We start from the raw sequence: 14,783 nt of genomic DNA on the forward strand, positions 1-14,783 counted from the left end.
CCAACCTAAGGACATCACACACACCCATGCCCGGGGCAGGATTCGAACCTGCGACCGTAGCAGTCCCGCGGTTCCGGACTGCAGCGCCAGAACCGCTAGACCACCGCGGCCGGCAGAGAGTTTTTTACTCGCGCCTTTATGAGACAAGAAGTCATGCTGTAGGCTCGCTGAAACAAAGACTAGTGCACATATTGACTGCCAACTATTGAAAGGTAATTTGGCGCTTATTCGAATCCATATATTAAAACATTAACTTCTAGTACGTTCTACAAAATGAATTGTACAGATTAATGATTACAATGACATACTGTTTTTCTATTATTAACAATTTTATTTAAACTTACGTTTTGATACGTGCAAGAAATCAAAGGAATAAAATAATGGTAAACGTTATTTTACGAGGCGTGTTTTTTAAGTAAGGTCCGTTTTGTTGTAGACACTAGTAGTTCGCGCTCATACCACAACGAGCGCGGGCGTCGTGGACTGACATGTCTCGGGAACAACTTGCTCAGTTTCAGCTCTGTAGCTAACATGTACGGCTCTGTTCTGTGCTTTTAAAATGTTTAAGACTATCAGCTCGCCCGCCGCATGTGAGATTCGCTCATTGATACGGTTTTTGTCAGCAAGGAACCTGTCTCTGCAGAAATTCATCGACACATTTGCGAAGTGTACGGTGATACTGTTATGAGTGAAAGCAAAGTGCGTAAGTGGGTATGAGAATTCAAAGATGGCCGTGACAACGTGCATGATGAGGACCGCACCAGTCACCCTTCTTTGATTACAGACGATTTGGTGGTTTCAGTTGAAGCGAGGTTTCGTGAGAACGGACGCTTCACAATAACAGGTGCCTCTAACGAATTTCCTGGCGTGTGGAGATCAGTGCTTTACAACATTGTTTATGAACACCTAATGTTTAGGAAACTGTGCTCCTGTTGGGTCCGGAAACTCCTAACAGAGGACCGCAAAAACCAAAGATATGAGTGAGTGTGCGACGAAGTTCTTGACTCGTTATCACGAAGAAGGTGACGGCTTCTTGAGTCAGATCGTAATTGGAGACGAAACATGGGTTTCGCATACCACGCCCGAATCGAAGCAACAGAGCATGGAATGGAGATACACACACTCGCCTGTAAAGGTGAAGGCCAAACAGACTCTGTACCAGCGCAAAATCATGGCGTCGGTGTTTTGGGATATGAATGGTGTTTTGTTGGTCGACTTCATGCAACAAGGAACCACTATCAATGCAGAAGCATACTGCCAAACCCTGAGAAAGCTATGCAGAGCGATTCAAAACAAAAACATGGCTTGCTGACAAAGAGAATTGTCCTTCTCCATGACAATGCAAGACCTCACATTGCAAGTCAGACCCGCGATTTATTGGACAGTTTTGGCTGGGAAGTTTCAGACCACCAACCCTACAGTCCTGACCTTGCGCCGAGCGATTACCATCTGTTCCTCCACCTCAAACAACACCTCAGTGGAAACTGTTACTAAGATGACGACGACGTGAAAACGGCAGTGAACTCTTGGTTATCGAAGCACGTGGCAAGTTTTTATGAAGAGGGTATTTTAAAATTGGTTGAGAGGTATGATACGTGTCTGAATAAACTTGGCAACTATGTCGAAAAATAGAGTGAAGTATGTACGTTCTGAAAATAAATTTACTTTTTTGAAATAACCTTTCGTTGTGTACTTACGTTCAAACCGACCGTACTGAAGAAATACGCCTCGTATAAAGTCTCAAAATAAAAATTTTGGGATTTTAAAGTACGCCACATGTAAAGGTATATACACTGAAGTGACAAAAGTCATGGGATAGAGATATGTACATATGGTGGTAGTAGAGCGTACACAAGGCTTAAAAGGGCAGTGCATTGGCGTAACTGCCATTTGTACTTGGGAAATTCACGTGACAAGGTCTCCGACGTGATTATAGCCGCACGACGGGAATTAACAGACTTTGAACGTGGAATGGTAGTTGGAGCTAGACCCATGGGACATTCCGATATCCACAGTGTCAAGAGTGTACCGAGAATACCGAATTTGAGGCATTAACCCTCACCACGGACAACGCAATAACCGACGGCCTTCTCTTGAAGATCGAGGGCAGCGGCGTTTGCGTAGAGTTGTCAGTACTAACACAAAGCGATACTGCGTGAAGTAACCGCAGAAGTCAATGTGGGACGTACGGCGAACGTATCCGTTAGCGCAGTGCGGTGAAATCTGGCGTTAATGGGCTATGGCAGCAAACGACCGACGCGAGTGCCTTTGCTGATATCATGACATCGCCTGTACCACCTCTCCTGGGCTCGTCACCATATACACTTATGCTCATAAATTACGGATAGTTGCAGAATGTAGCGCCATATAACGTGGCACTACACAAACCTGGCGCTAATAGCATGGGGACATAGGGAACACACACTACACAGATCTGTAAGTCCACGGTATTGGTGACAAGTTCAGAAAACCGTCTCGAAACACATGTGCTACAAAACGCCACTGTTTCCTGAGCATGTACCCCGACACCAATATGGGACATGATCACCATGCACACGTACACAGGCCGCACAACGAGTTGGCATACTTTGGATCAGGTGGTCGAGCAGATATTGGGGTATAGCCTCCCATTCTTGCACCAGTGCTTGTCGGAGCTCCTGAAATTTCGTAGGGGCTTGAAGACGTGCAGCGATACGCCGACCGAGAGCATCCCAGACGTACTCGATGGGGTTTAGGTCTGGAGAACATGCAGGCCACTCCATTCGCCTGATATCTTCTGTTTCAAGGTACTCCTCCACAATGGCAGCTCGGTGGGGCCGTGTGTTATCATCCATCAGGAGGAAGTTGGGACCCACTGCACCCCTGAAAAGGTGGACATACTGGTGCAAAATGACGTTTTGATACATCTGACCTGTTACAGTTCCTCTGTCAAAGACATGCAGGGATGTACATGCACCAGTCATAATCCCACTCCACACCATCAAACCACGACGTCCATACAAGTCTCTTTCAAGGACATTAAGGGGTTGGTATCTGGTTCCTGGTTCACGCCAGATGAAAACCCGGCGAGAATCACTGTTCAGACTATACCTGGACTCGTCCGTTAACATAACCTTGGACCATAACCTGAGACCATGACCATGTACTGTGTACAGGCTTTACAGGCTCTCCTGTGACCAGAGGTCAGTGGAATGCACCTTGCAGGCATCTGGGCGAATAAACCATATCTGTTCAGTCGTCTGTAGGCTGTGTGTCTGGAGACAACAGTTCCAGTAGCTATGGTAAGGTCCTGAGCAAGGCTACCTGCAGTAGTCCGTGGCCGTCTGCGGGCACTGATGGTGAGATATCGGTCTTCTTGCAGTGCTGTACACTGTGGACGTCCCGTACTGTAGGGCCTGGACACGTTTCCTGTCTGCTGGAATCGTTGCCATAAACTTGAGATCACACTTTGTGGCACATGGAGAGCCCGTGCTACGACCTGCTGTGTTTGACCAGCCTCCAGTCGCCCTAGTATTCTACCCCTCATAACGTCATCAATATGCGTTCTTTGGGCCATTTTTAACACACAGTCACCATTAGCACGTTTGAAAACGTCTGCACACTTACTCGCTGCACCGTACACTGACACACACCTCTGCGTATGTGGACTGCTATCAGCGCCACTGTGCGACGACCGCAGGTCAAATGCACCAAATGGTCGTACCCCGAGGTGATTTAAACATACAAACCGCCCACAGAGCGTTGTTTCACCATGTATCTGTATTATCCTTCATTTATGGGCATCAGTGTAGATTGGACCCTAGAGAACATTAAACCATGGTCTGATCAGATGAGTACCAATTTCAGTTGATTAGAGCTGATGATAGAGTTCAAGTGGCGCAGACCCCAAGAAGCCATGGACCCAAGTTGTCAACAAAGCACTGGACAAGCTGGCTCCATAATTGTGTGGTCTGTGTCACATGGAACAGACTGGGCCCTCTGGTCCAACTGAACTGCTCATTGACTGCCAATGCTCATGTTCGGCTGCTTGGAGACCATTGGCAGCTACTCACACACTTCAAATTCCCAAACAACGATGAAATTTTTATGGATGACAGTGTGCCATGGCATCGCTCCACAGTTGTTCGCAACTGGTTTGAAGAACATTGTGTACAATTCGAGTGAATGATTTGGCTACCCAGATCGCCCAACATGAATCCCAACTAACATTTACGGGACATAACCGAGAAGTCAGTTCGTACACAAAATCCTGTACCGGCAACACTTTCGTAGTTATGGACGGCTACAGAGGCAGCATATCTCAATATTTCTGCAGGGGACTTCCAACGACTTATTTAGTACATAACACGTCGAGTTGCTGCACTAGGCCGGGCAAAAGGACGTCTACACTATATTATGAGGTTGTTGTTGTTGTGGTCTTCAGTCCTGAGACTGGTTTGATGCAGCTCTCCATGCTACTCTATCCCGTGCAAGCTTCTTCATCTCCCAGTACCTACTGCAACCTACATCCTTCTGAATCTGGTTAATGTATTTATCACTTGGTCTCCCTCTACGATTTTTACCCTCCACGCTGCCCTCCAATACTAAACTGGTGATCCCTTGATGCCTCAGAACATGTCCTACCAACCGATCCCTTCTTCTAGTCAAGTTGTGCCACAAACTCCTCTTCTCCCAAATTGTAGAGGTATCCCATGACTTTTGTTACCTCGTGTATGCAGCTATTACAAAGCATTGAATTATTTAGGATAAAGTTAAGTGTATTGTCAGAACATTGCAATAGTTTTCTGCTTAGTGAACAATAAATTTCCATGAAAAATTACATAAATCACATTCGAAAAAGTATTCGAATCATGTGTCATTTATTATAAATCATATCAAGTAAAATCTATAGGATAGCTAATTTTTATGACTAAAAACATTTACAATGACAGAGATAAATAATGTTTCAGTATGTTTCGAAATAATTTAGGAAAGTATAGAACTTTCGTGAAAACTTTACTACAACGAGTTAGTCCAATAGACATAAATCCTGTACATATCTGCAGTTAGATTGAACTATGCCGAAAAAACACATAGGACCGCAGTTTTTGGTAAACAGACTACGGTATCGCAAAATGTATTTGACATAGAAATTACATAATTTTTGTTTGTTATAAAGGACTTGGAAGGAGAGAAGTCAGTTTCACATGTTCTGTTGCGCCCCTATAAAAACATCTTATGCAAATAAAGCAAAGCTACATATACTCCTGAATTTGGTACTTTGCTAAATATTTTGTTTCTGCACAGAAATAATGAAACGCAAAATGTCACATTCATAATATTTATCAAGTCATCTGTTTGGTTAAAAACTTCGGTGCTTTCATATATTACAGTCTCTCATTGTGGTCTGATAATGAAGTGGTTCATTTCGCTACACTGGTCGTAGTTATTAGGATGTTTCGAAATTAAGAAATCTACATGACTTAATTTGGAGAGCTTGCAGTCGAAACTTAGGTCGCTTGACACTTTATGTTCAGTGCTCTTCAAGTTATGTATTATTCTGCACAAAACTGTTTTCAGTGCTGGAAGCAGAGCAATAGCTCACTCCAATGTGGACTAAATACACTGAAGAGCCAAACAAACTGCTACACCTGCCTAATATCGTGTAAGGCACCCGAGAGCGCGCAGAAGTTCCGCAACACGACGTGGCATGGACTTGACTAATGCCTCAAATAGTGCTGGAGGGAACTGACACCATGAATCTTGCAGGGCTGTCCATAAATCCGTAAGAGTACAAGGGAGTGGAGATCTCTTCTGAACAGCACTTTGCAAGACATCCCAGATATGCTCTAGCGGAAGTGTTTAAACTCAGAAGAGTGTTCCTGGAGTCACTCTGTAGCAATCTGAACGTATGGGGTGTCGCTGTGTCCTGCTGGAATTGCCCGTCCGTCGGAATGCACAATGAACACGAATGGATGCAGGTGATGAGACAGGATGCTTACGTACGTGTCACTTGTCAGAGTCGTATCTAGACGTGTCAGGGGGCCCATATAACTCCAACTGCACACGCCCCACTCCGTTACAGAGTCTCCACCAGCTTGAACAGCCCCCTGCTGACATACACAGTCCATCGTTTCATGGGGTTGTCTCCATACCCGTATACATCTATCCACTCGATACAATTTGAAACGAGACTCGTCCGACAAGGCAACATGTTTCCAGTCACCAAAAGTCCAATGTCGGTGTTAACGGGCCCAGACGAAGCGTGCAGTTATCAATTCTACACGAGTGGGCCTTCGGCTCCGAAAGCCCATATCGATGATGTTTCGTTGAATGGTTCGCACGCTGACATTTGTCGATGGCCCAGCATTGAAATCTGCAGCAATTTGCGGAACGGTTGCACTTGTGTCACGTTGAACGATTCTCTTCAGTCGTCGTTAGTCCCGCTCTTTCGGGATCTTTTTCCGGCCGTAGCGATGTCGGAGTTTGATGTTTTATCGGACTGCTGATATTCACGATACACTCGTGAAATGGTCGTACGGGAAAATACCCACTTCATCGCTACCTCGGAGATGCTGTGTCCGATCGCTCGTGCGCCGACTATAACAGCACGTTCAGACTCACTTCAATCTTGATAACAAGCTATTGTAGCAACAGTAACCGATCTACGAGTAACAACTGCGCCAGACACTTATCTTGTATAGGCGTTGCCAACCGCAGCGCCGTATTCTGCCTGTTTACATAGCTCTGTATTTGAATACGCATGCCTATACCAGTTTCTTTGGCGCTTCAGTGTATGAAAGGTACAAATGCGGTTGTGTGCCCACAGGCGCTGGACCTGTGGATGGCCGGCTGCATGGTGTTTGTTTTCGCGGCCCTGGGCGAGTTCGTCGTGGTGAAAGTGTTGGAGGTCCGCTACCAGCGGGAGAAGTCCCACCGCGGCGTCAACCTGCCACGCCTGCTGCCCATGGTATGTACGCCAACACCTGCGCTTCCTACAACATAACAGAGCGATGTGGCGCAGTGGTTATCATACTGCACTCGCATTCTGGAGGAGGACTGTTCAAACCCGCGACCAGCCGTCCAATTTTAGGTTTCCCGTGATTTCCCTTACTCGATCCATGTTAAACCCAAATTTCTTTCCTCCCTGCAGCATACTCCGGACTCTCTGATACACTCACGATTAATCGCTCTACATTTTTCCATGAACATATCATTAAATGAGGCGCTGAGAACTGTAAGGGCCTAAAGTAGGGACGTCCAAAAATATCGATATATCAAAATGTTGATTTTAACAGTACAAAAACGATACAAGTCGCTTGTATGTAATTAATCGTAATTTCACTCAATAGATATTAAATATCGAACGTGATATATTTCATTGTCTGCCTTTCCTTGACTCATAGACACTACGAGGGGCGTTTGAAAAGTCCATGCAAAGTCCGAGATATGGCACCACCGGCGTGTATCGAGGTCATGTTTAGTTGGTAGCAAGTTTCAGCAATATTGGGCTATTTCTTTGTTTTTGGCATCCGTGTGAATCAAGGAAGTCGAGTGATTGTCAAAAAATGGACGACAAAGAAATTCGTGTGGTGATTAAACATTACTTTATGTAAGGCAAAACGCCTCAGGAGACTAAAGAGAAGCTTGATAAACATTACGGTGACTCTACACTTTCGATTAGAACATTTTATAACTGGTTTCAAAATTTTCGGAGTGGCCATATGGGCACAAGTGATGCTGAACGTTCCGGACGCCCTGTGGAGGTTACGACTCCAGAAATCATTGATAAAATCCATGATATGGTGATGGAAAACAGAAGAGTTATGGTGCGTGAGATTGCTAGTGCTGTGGGCATCTCGAATGAATGGGTAATAATATTTTGCATAAACATTTGGACATGAGAAAGCTATCCGCAAGATGGGTTCTGCGATTACTCACGCTTGACCAAAAACGGAATCGTGTGAAGTATTGCAAAGATGGTTTGCAGCTGTTCAGGAAGAATCCGCTGGACTTTAACCGTCGTTTCGTCTCTGTGGATGAAACATGGATACATTACTATACTCCTGAGACCAAACAACAGTCTAAACTATGGGTTACCAAGGGAGAATCTGCACCAAAAAAGGCGAAGACCATACCTTTGGGCGGAAAGGTTATGGCGACTGTCTTTTGTGATTCGCAAGGGATAATCCTCATCGACTATCTGGAAAAGTGTAAAACTATTACAGCTGCATATTATTCCCCGTTATTGGTCCTTTTGAAAACCGAGCTGCAAGAAAAACGCCGGCAACTGGACCGCAAAAAATTTCTTTTCGATCACGACAATGCACCAGCACACACCGCAGCAGTTCTAGTCGCAAAATTATTGGAAATAGGATTCCAACTCGTTTCACATCCCCCCTGTTCTCCAGACTCGGCTCCCTCGGACTACTAATTGTTCCCCAATTTGAAGAAATGGCTGGTAGGACAAAGATTTTATTCAAACGAGGTGACTGCAGCAACTAATAGCTATTTTGCAGACTTGGACAATTCCTATTATTCGGAAGGGACAAAAATATTATAACAGCGTTGGACGAAGTGTATAAGTCTAAATGAGACTATTTCGAAAAATATAAAAAGGTTTACCCCAAACACTTAAGTAGTTTTTATTTTTGCACGGACTTTTCAAACGCCCCTCGTATATTTCTCATCGGCAGATTTCTAGCCCATTCCACCTACTACCAACCTTTGCACTCCAACAGTAAATGCCTTACGTGGGCTTAATTTAATTTGATATTCTGCACTATAAATGAGCGCCAGATCTGAACAAGAATGTATCTGTACTGAATATCCAGAACAGTTTGTTACTTCCGTGCTTCATTTCTACCATTGCAAATGATAGGTACAAAGTGCAAAACGGACACGTTTGGTGACAGCACTGCATAAGAATGGTGGAAATTACCACTCCCTGCTCCAATCCATGAGGCAGAATGTGCGCTCTCCTTACCCCCTAAGTTCCTGCCTCAAGAAAAGATAGACGTACTTAAAAGTGACGTAGACTCGGCGCAAAAGCCACACACCTTACTGAACTGATACTTAATGGAAAATAGACTCTTTTTGTATGGTATGCTTGTGCTGAGTACAATATTTTTAAGCAGAACACATATCAGAAATGTTTCACTCTCGAAACTTTTCTCGCATGGATGTGGGTCAAAAATACCGATGTATCAAAATACTGATATTTTCGTCTCGATAATATCTATGTCTTTCAAAAATATCGATAAAATATATATCGACAGCTCGAAAAATTTTCCCATCCCCAGCCTAAAACACACCGCCGCAGATTTTGAGATTGTAGCACGCTCCTGACACCTGTTGATCTTATTGTGAGCGAGCTCTTTTATAACGAACATTTGCTAAAAGCTGTTTCACTGGTTTCTCTGACATTCACTTCCATAAGGGCCCAAAGCACAAATTGTCGCTGCTGTAGAAACGGTCACTGGCTGTACTGACACACAAAAACTGAGCCTTCGGATGTCTGTGCTCCCAAAACTCGAAAGGTTGCCGGTCGACTGCTTCGAAATCTTTACACAACGTTGCATGTGAATACGTATATGTTTTTACGCATCTATTTTTGATTATATGTAATTTATAAATAAATATGTAACATCGAAAGAGGAAATGTTGTTACCGAAAATCTCGAAAATTCCTTGACCGATATACATCAGATTTTTACACAGTGCCCTTATAAACATTTGGACACATATAGACTGTTGTTGCATATTTTCGACGAATGAAGTATATAAATACGCAAATATAATGAACAGAGGGGAAAAAATGTTACCAAGAATATCGAAACGTTTTTGACAGTTACTTTAAATTCTACACGACGCTCCAAAACAAATTTTCAAATGTGTGTGAATTTGTAACGGGCCAAACTGCTGAGGTCATCGGTCCCTAGACTTACACATTACTTAAACTAACTTATGCTAAGAACAACACATGCCCGAGGTAGGACTCGAACTCCAGCGGGAGGGGCCGCGCAATCAGTGACACGGCGCTCAAACCACGCGGCCACTCCGCGCGGCCACGATGCTCTAACGAGCATTCAGACTGGCAGTAGGCTATATCTTTTAATACATATAATATCTCAATATATATATGTAATATATAAAGGGTAAACATTCATACCAAAAGGTTCAAAAAGAACTTCACCACTTCGAATTTTTACACACTACTACGATAAACATTTCGACGAATATGGGATATATATATTTTTAATATACATAGTGCATAAATATGCACCGAGCGCACAAAGAAACTGGTATAGACATGCGTATTCAAATACAGAGATACGTAAACAGGCAGAATGCGGCGCTGCGGTCGGCAACGCCTATATAAGACAACAAGTGTCTGCCGTAGTTGTTAGATCGGTTACTGCTGCTGCAATAGCACGTTATCAAGATAGAAGTGAGTTTGAACGTGATGTTATAGTCGGCGCACGAGCGATGGGACAGAGCATCTCCGAGGTAGCGATGAAGTGTGGATTTTCCTGTACGACCATTCCACGAGTGCACCGTGAATATCAGCAGTCCGGTACAACATCAAATCTCCGACATCTCTGCGGTCGGAAAAAGATCCTGCAACAACGGGACTAACGACGACTGAAGAGAATCGTTCAGGGCGACAGAAGTGCAGTACTTCTGCATTTCAATGCTGGGCCATCAACAAGTGTCAGCGTGCGAACCATTCAACAAAACATCATCGATATGGGCTTTCGGAGCCGAAGGTCCACTCGTGTACCCTTGATGACTGCACGACACAAAGCTTTACGCCTCGCCTGAGCCCGTCAGCACCGACATTGGACTGTTGATGACTGGAAACATGTTGCCTTGTCGGACGAGTCCCCTTTGAAAATTTTATCTATTGGATGGACTTGTATGTCTATGGAGACAACCTCATGCATCCATGGACCCTGCATGTCAGCAGGGGACTGTTCAAGCTGGTGGAGGCTCCGTAACGGTGTGGGGCCTGTGCAGTTGGAGTTATATGGGCCCCCTGACATGTCTAGATACGACTCTGACAAGTGACACGTACGTAAGCGTCCTGCCTGATCACCTGCATCCATTCATGTCCATTGTGGATTCCGACGGACTCGGGCAATTCTGGCAGGACAATGCGACATGCCTCGCGTCCAGAATTGCTAAACAGTGGCTCCAGCAACACTCTTCTGAGTTTAAACGCTTTCACTAGCCACCAAACTTCCAGACATGTACATTATCGAGTATATCTGGGATGCCTTGCAACGTGCTGTGCAGAAGAGATCTCCACCCTCTCGTACTCTTAGGAATTTATGGACAGCCCTACAGGACTCATAGTGTCAATTCCCTCCAACTTAATTTCAGACATTAGTCGAGTCCATGCCACGTCGTGTTGCGGCACTTCTGCGTGCTCGCGGGGGTCCTACACGATATTAGGCAGGTATAGCAGTTTCTTTGCCTCTTGAGTGCATGTACGATATATGCAATAGTGATACGTTGTTAACAAAAATCTCGAAACGTTGTTGACCGATCAAATACTAAACGATACTCTGTACGGATGGACAGACTACATATCTTTCTAAACAACAGTGTACAGGGTTTCTGTTAAAACTGACTGCGAGAAGGAAAATGCTCTGCTGTGAAAATGTGCTGCTTTGTTTCCTTCGTCTCAGGCAGTTTTAATTACCACATCGGGACATTTAAACCATTAGCAATATCTTTCTGCCATGTATATTCTTTCCCTATTACATATATTTTCAACGCAATTTGTGTAAACAACGATGTGTTGTTCTGTTTTCTTCCCCACAAACGGTTTCATAGAAAACAGGAAAGTTTTATTTCTGGCATATCGGTTTACGATTAGAACGCTACTATGGAATTTTGATGTTTATTTAAAATAACCGAAGCGAATGGTGGTGGAGGGGGGGGGGGGAGATGGACAGAGGCGTAGGAATGAATGAAGACATATAGCGCAAAGGAGAAGATGGACAGAGGAAGAAGGAGAGATAGCGGGAGTTGGAGAGAGAGGTGGTGATAGACAGGAAAAGGGGGAATGAGAAGGAGATGGACAAAGAGAGGGGGAGGAGGAGATGGTCAGAGACAGGAGAGAGAAGGAGATTCCCATACACATGCTCTTGAAGGATTGTCCCACCATAGCCTCACATTCCATGGTTTCAGCAATTCTCTCTGTAAAATGGGCTCTGAGGATTTCAGAATCCTTAACAGTGTTACTGACCTCACTACTAAACCATAGCCGGCCGAAGTGGCCGTGCGGTTAAAGGCGCTGCAGTCTGGAACCGCAAGACCGCTACGGTCGCAGGTTCGAATCCTGCCTCGGGTATGGATGTTTGTGATGTCTTTAGGTTAGTTAGGTTTAACTAGTTCTAAGTTCTAGGGGACTAATGACCTCAGCAGTTGAGTCCCATAGTGCTCAGAGCCATTTGAACCATTTGAACTAAACCATATGTTGATGTTCGTGGTAACTGTCGTATCTCCCACGGGGAGATGCTTGATAAGAAATAATAAGACACAGGTAAATAAGAGCAAGGGTTTATTGCGACCACAGTAGAGAGGTGTAATTACAAAAGAAAACTCTTCTCAAAAAAATAACATAACTTCAGGCTTACGCCTGGAACACACGGTGAATAAAAGTAGTGGGACGTGAAGACTATGCCACTGATAATCGCTAACAACGGACGTAGAGCGCTCGGCGTAGTTGGGGGTACGTCTCGGAATATCGCTGGAAAGTCATAGATTCCGCTGCGGTGGCTTCTCACTGATGGGCTGCTAAGAGCCGGCGCATAAATTGGCCCAGAGTTCCGGTGGAGCGGACTGCAGACGTGTTGGCTTGCGTCGCCCTAGGTAGTCAGGGCGCGGGGGAATTCGTGCTGATCCAGTTCCACACACGTGATACGGTGAAGGAAATAGGTCCTAGGCACGGAGGATCTCTGTTGATGCTTGTCCTGCCGTCTCTCGTCCTTGTTATGATTGACAGCCATGGGAAGGCAACGCCTTGTACATATGCAAACCCGTGATGCCTCAGTGTCTAAGGGGTTGCCGCTCCCTTTAGGCGAACGGTGGGTACATGGCAGTAACAATTTACAATCCAGAAATTTTACAGTTATATTTTCAACAGGATACCATGAACTGTTGTGTACAGTAACTTTCTTCACTGAAGTTGTGGAAGGGCACCATTTCCTTCATGTGACATCGAGGGAGATCATAATTTGTTATTTCACCAGTTTGTGGATGTCTAGCAAAATCTAGTGCTCAGATATGTAGGAGAAAGGCAAATATCAACCTCGAAACACAGAGACCTAATAAAACTTTTAGATCAAACTCGAAATACATAGACTTAAAAAAACTACTAGACTTCATGCCTGAAGTGAGCAGACAGTTTTATCTGGACCACAAGTCAGAGAATGTGCCTAATGAAAATGATGATAAGGAGGACCATGAAGTGTTTAGATAGGTTGTAAATGTGTGTGTGTGTGTGGAGCACTAAGTACCTGTTCTTTATGTTCTGATTCTAGTGTCGCATTAATTATGCACTACATAACAGTCAAAAAGACACAGTTGTCACCAGCCTGTACACGAAAATTTTGAAAGTGAACAGTAATAATAATCGCAAGTATTAACGAAAATTTCGTAAGGCCAGTATTACACTATCAAAATTTCTTTGCCAAAGAAATTTGATCAAATTAAAAAAAAAAAAACTTTGGCGTGGCACAAAAGAGGATATTACACTGTCACAAAATATTTCGTCAAAACGCCTTCAAAATGACCGACGAAGACTTATTACTACTGTATGCTCTGCAGTTGCGTATACTGCAGTTTCATTGTCATTATATTTGGAAGAGGAGCAGGAGAAAAGGAAAAAGAAACATATAGGTGGGTTTCACGGCGACACGGGAAAGGCGTACAAGAAAATTTGCATCGTGAGCATCAAGTGGAGTACGTAGTGTCGTATGCAAATTATTTACGAATGGACGAGAGTACATCTCAGTATATGTTCAGAAAAGAGTCTCCTCATGTTACGAAGCAGAATACTCACCTCAGAAATGCTGTATCCGCAAAAGACAGACTACGCGAAACATTGCGATTTCTTGCAGCAGGGAAAGCACTCGAATACTGCGGTGCACATTGATGAAAAAATACCAGAAACGTGTGAAGTTATTTATGAGGCACTGAAGGAGGAATATCTGAAGACAAAAAACTGTTTAATACATATTATAGCCATGAAGAACTATTTTATTCCTTCAGAAGTTGTAAATTTCCTCCTTTATATCCTCATGGGTGTATCCTAGCCGTACTTCAAGGCTATTGGCCTCCGCAATGTTTTTATAACTCTCACTTCTTCGTATTCTGTTTTATCTATTCGGAATGCCGCAAGTTATACAATGCTTCACTTGATCGTATACTACTGGCAGTTTCGTTGTAGAAAGGACGCACGATGTAAATTTCGAAACCATGTTGATAAACATTTAGATGTCAGACAACTGCAGCGATGCTCCAGGCGGTTACATTTCTCCATACAGTTAATAGAAGAGGAACGTTTTTGATCATATGTAAGGTGAGGCACTAGATTTGATCAAAGAAAATTTGACCTAGGGCTAACATTGACAAAGTTACTTATTACACTATCAAATTTTATTTGAAAAGGAAAATTTGATAGTGTAATACCGGCCTAAGATAAAGTGGGTAAATTTTTTTAATTGGAAAATAGGATGTTGAGACTTCGTTAAAAAACAAGACTATCCTATGAAACCTGGTTTGCCTACAAAT

General features: G+C 43.9%; 1 protein-coding gene across 5 annotated transcripts in view; it reads left to right on the top strand.

Annotated features, from left to right (window-relative positions):
• The window catches only part of LOC126198710 (glycine receptor subunit alpha-3), a 646,434-nt gene that overhangs the window by 593,737 nt on the left and 37,914 nt on the right, over positions 1–14,783 (top strand). For all 5 annotated transcript variants that reach the window (XM_049935220.1, XM_049935223.1, XM_049935222.1 and 2 more), the window contains one exon: positions 6,809–6,949. In XM_049935220.1, coding sequence (XP_049791177.1) covers positions 6,809–6,949 — 141 coding nt within the window. The remainder of the gene's footprint in view (positions 1–6,808; positions 6,950–14,783) is intronic.

Source organism: Schistocerca nitens, chromosome 8, assembly GCF_023898315.1.
Source record: "Schistocerca nitens isolate TAMUIC-IGC-003100 chromosome 8, iqSchNite1.1, whole genome shotgun sequence".
In the NCBI taxonomy this organism is placed as follows: domain Eukaryota; kingdom Metazoa; phylum Arthropoda; class Insecta; order Orthoptera; family Acrididae; genus Schistocerca; species Schistocerca nitens.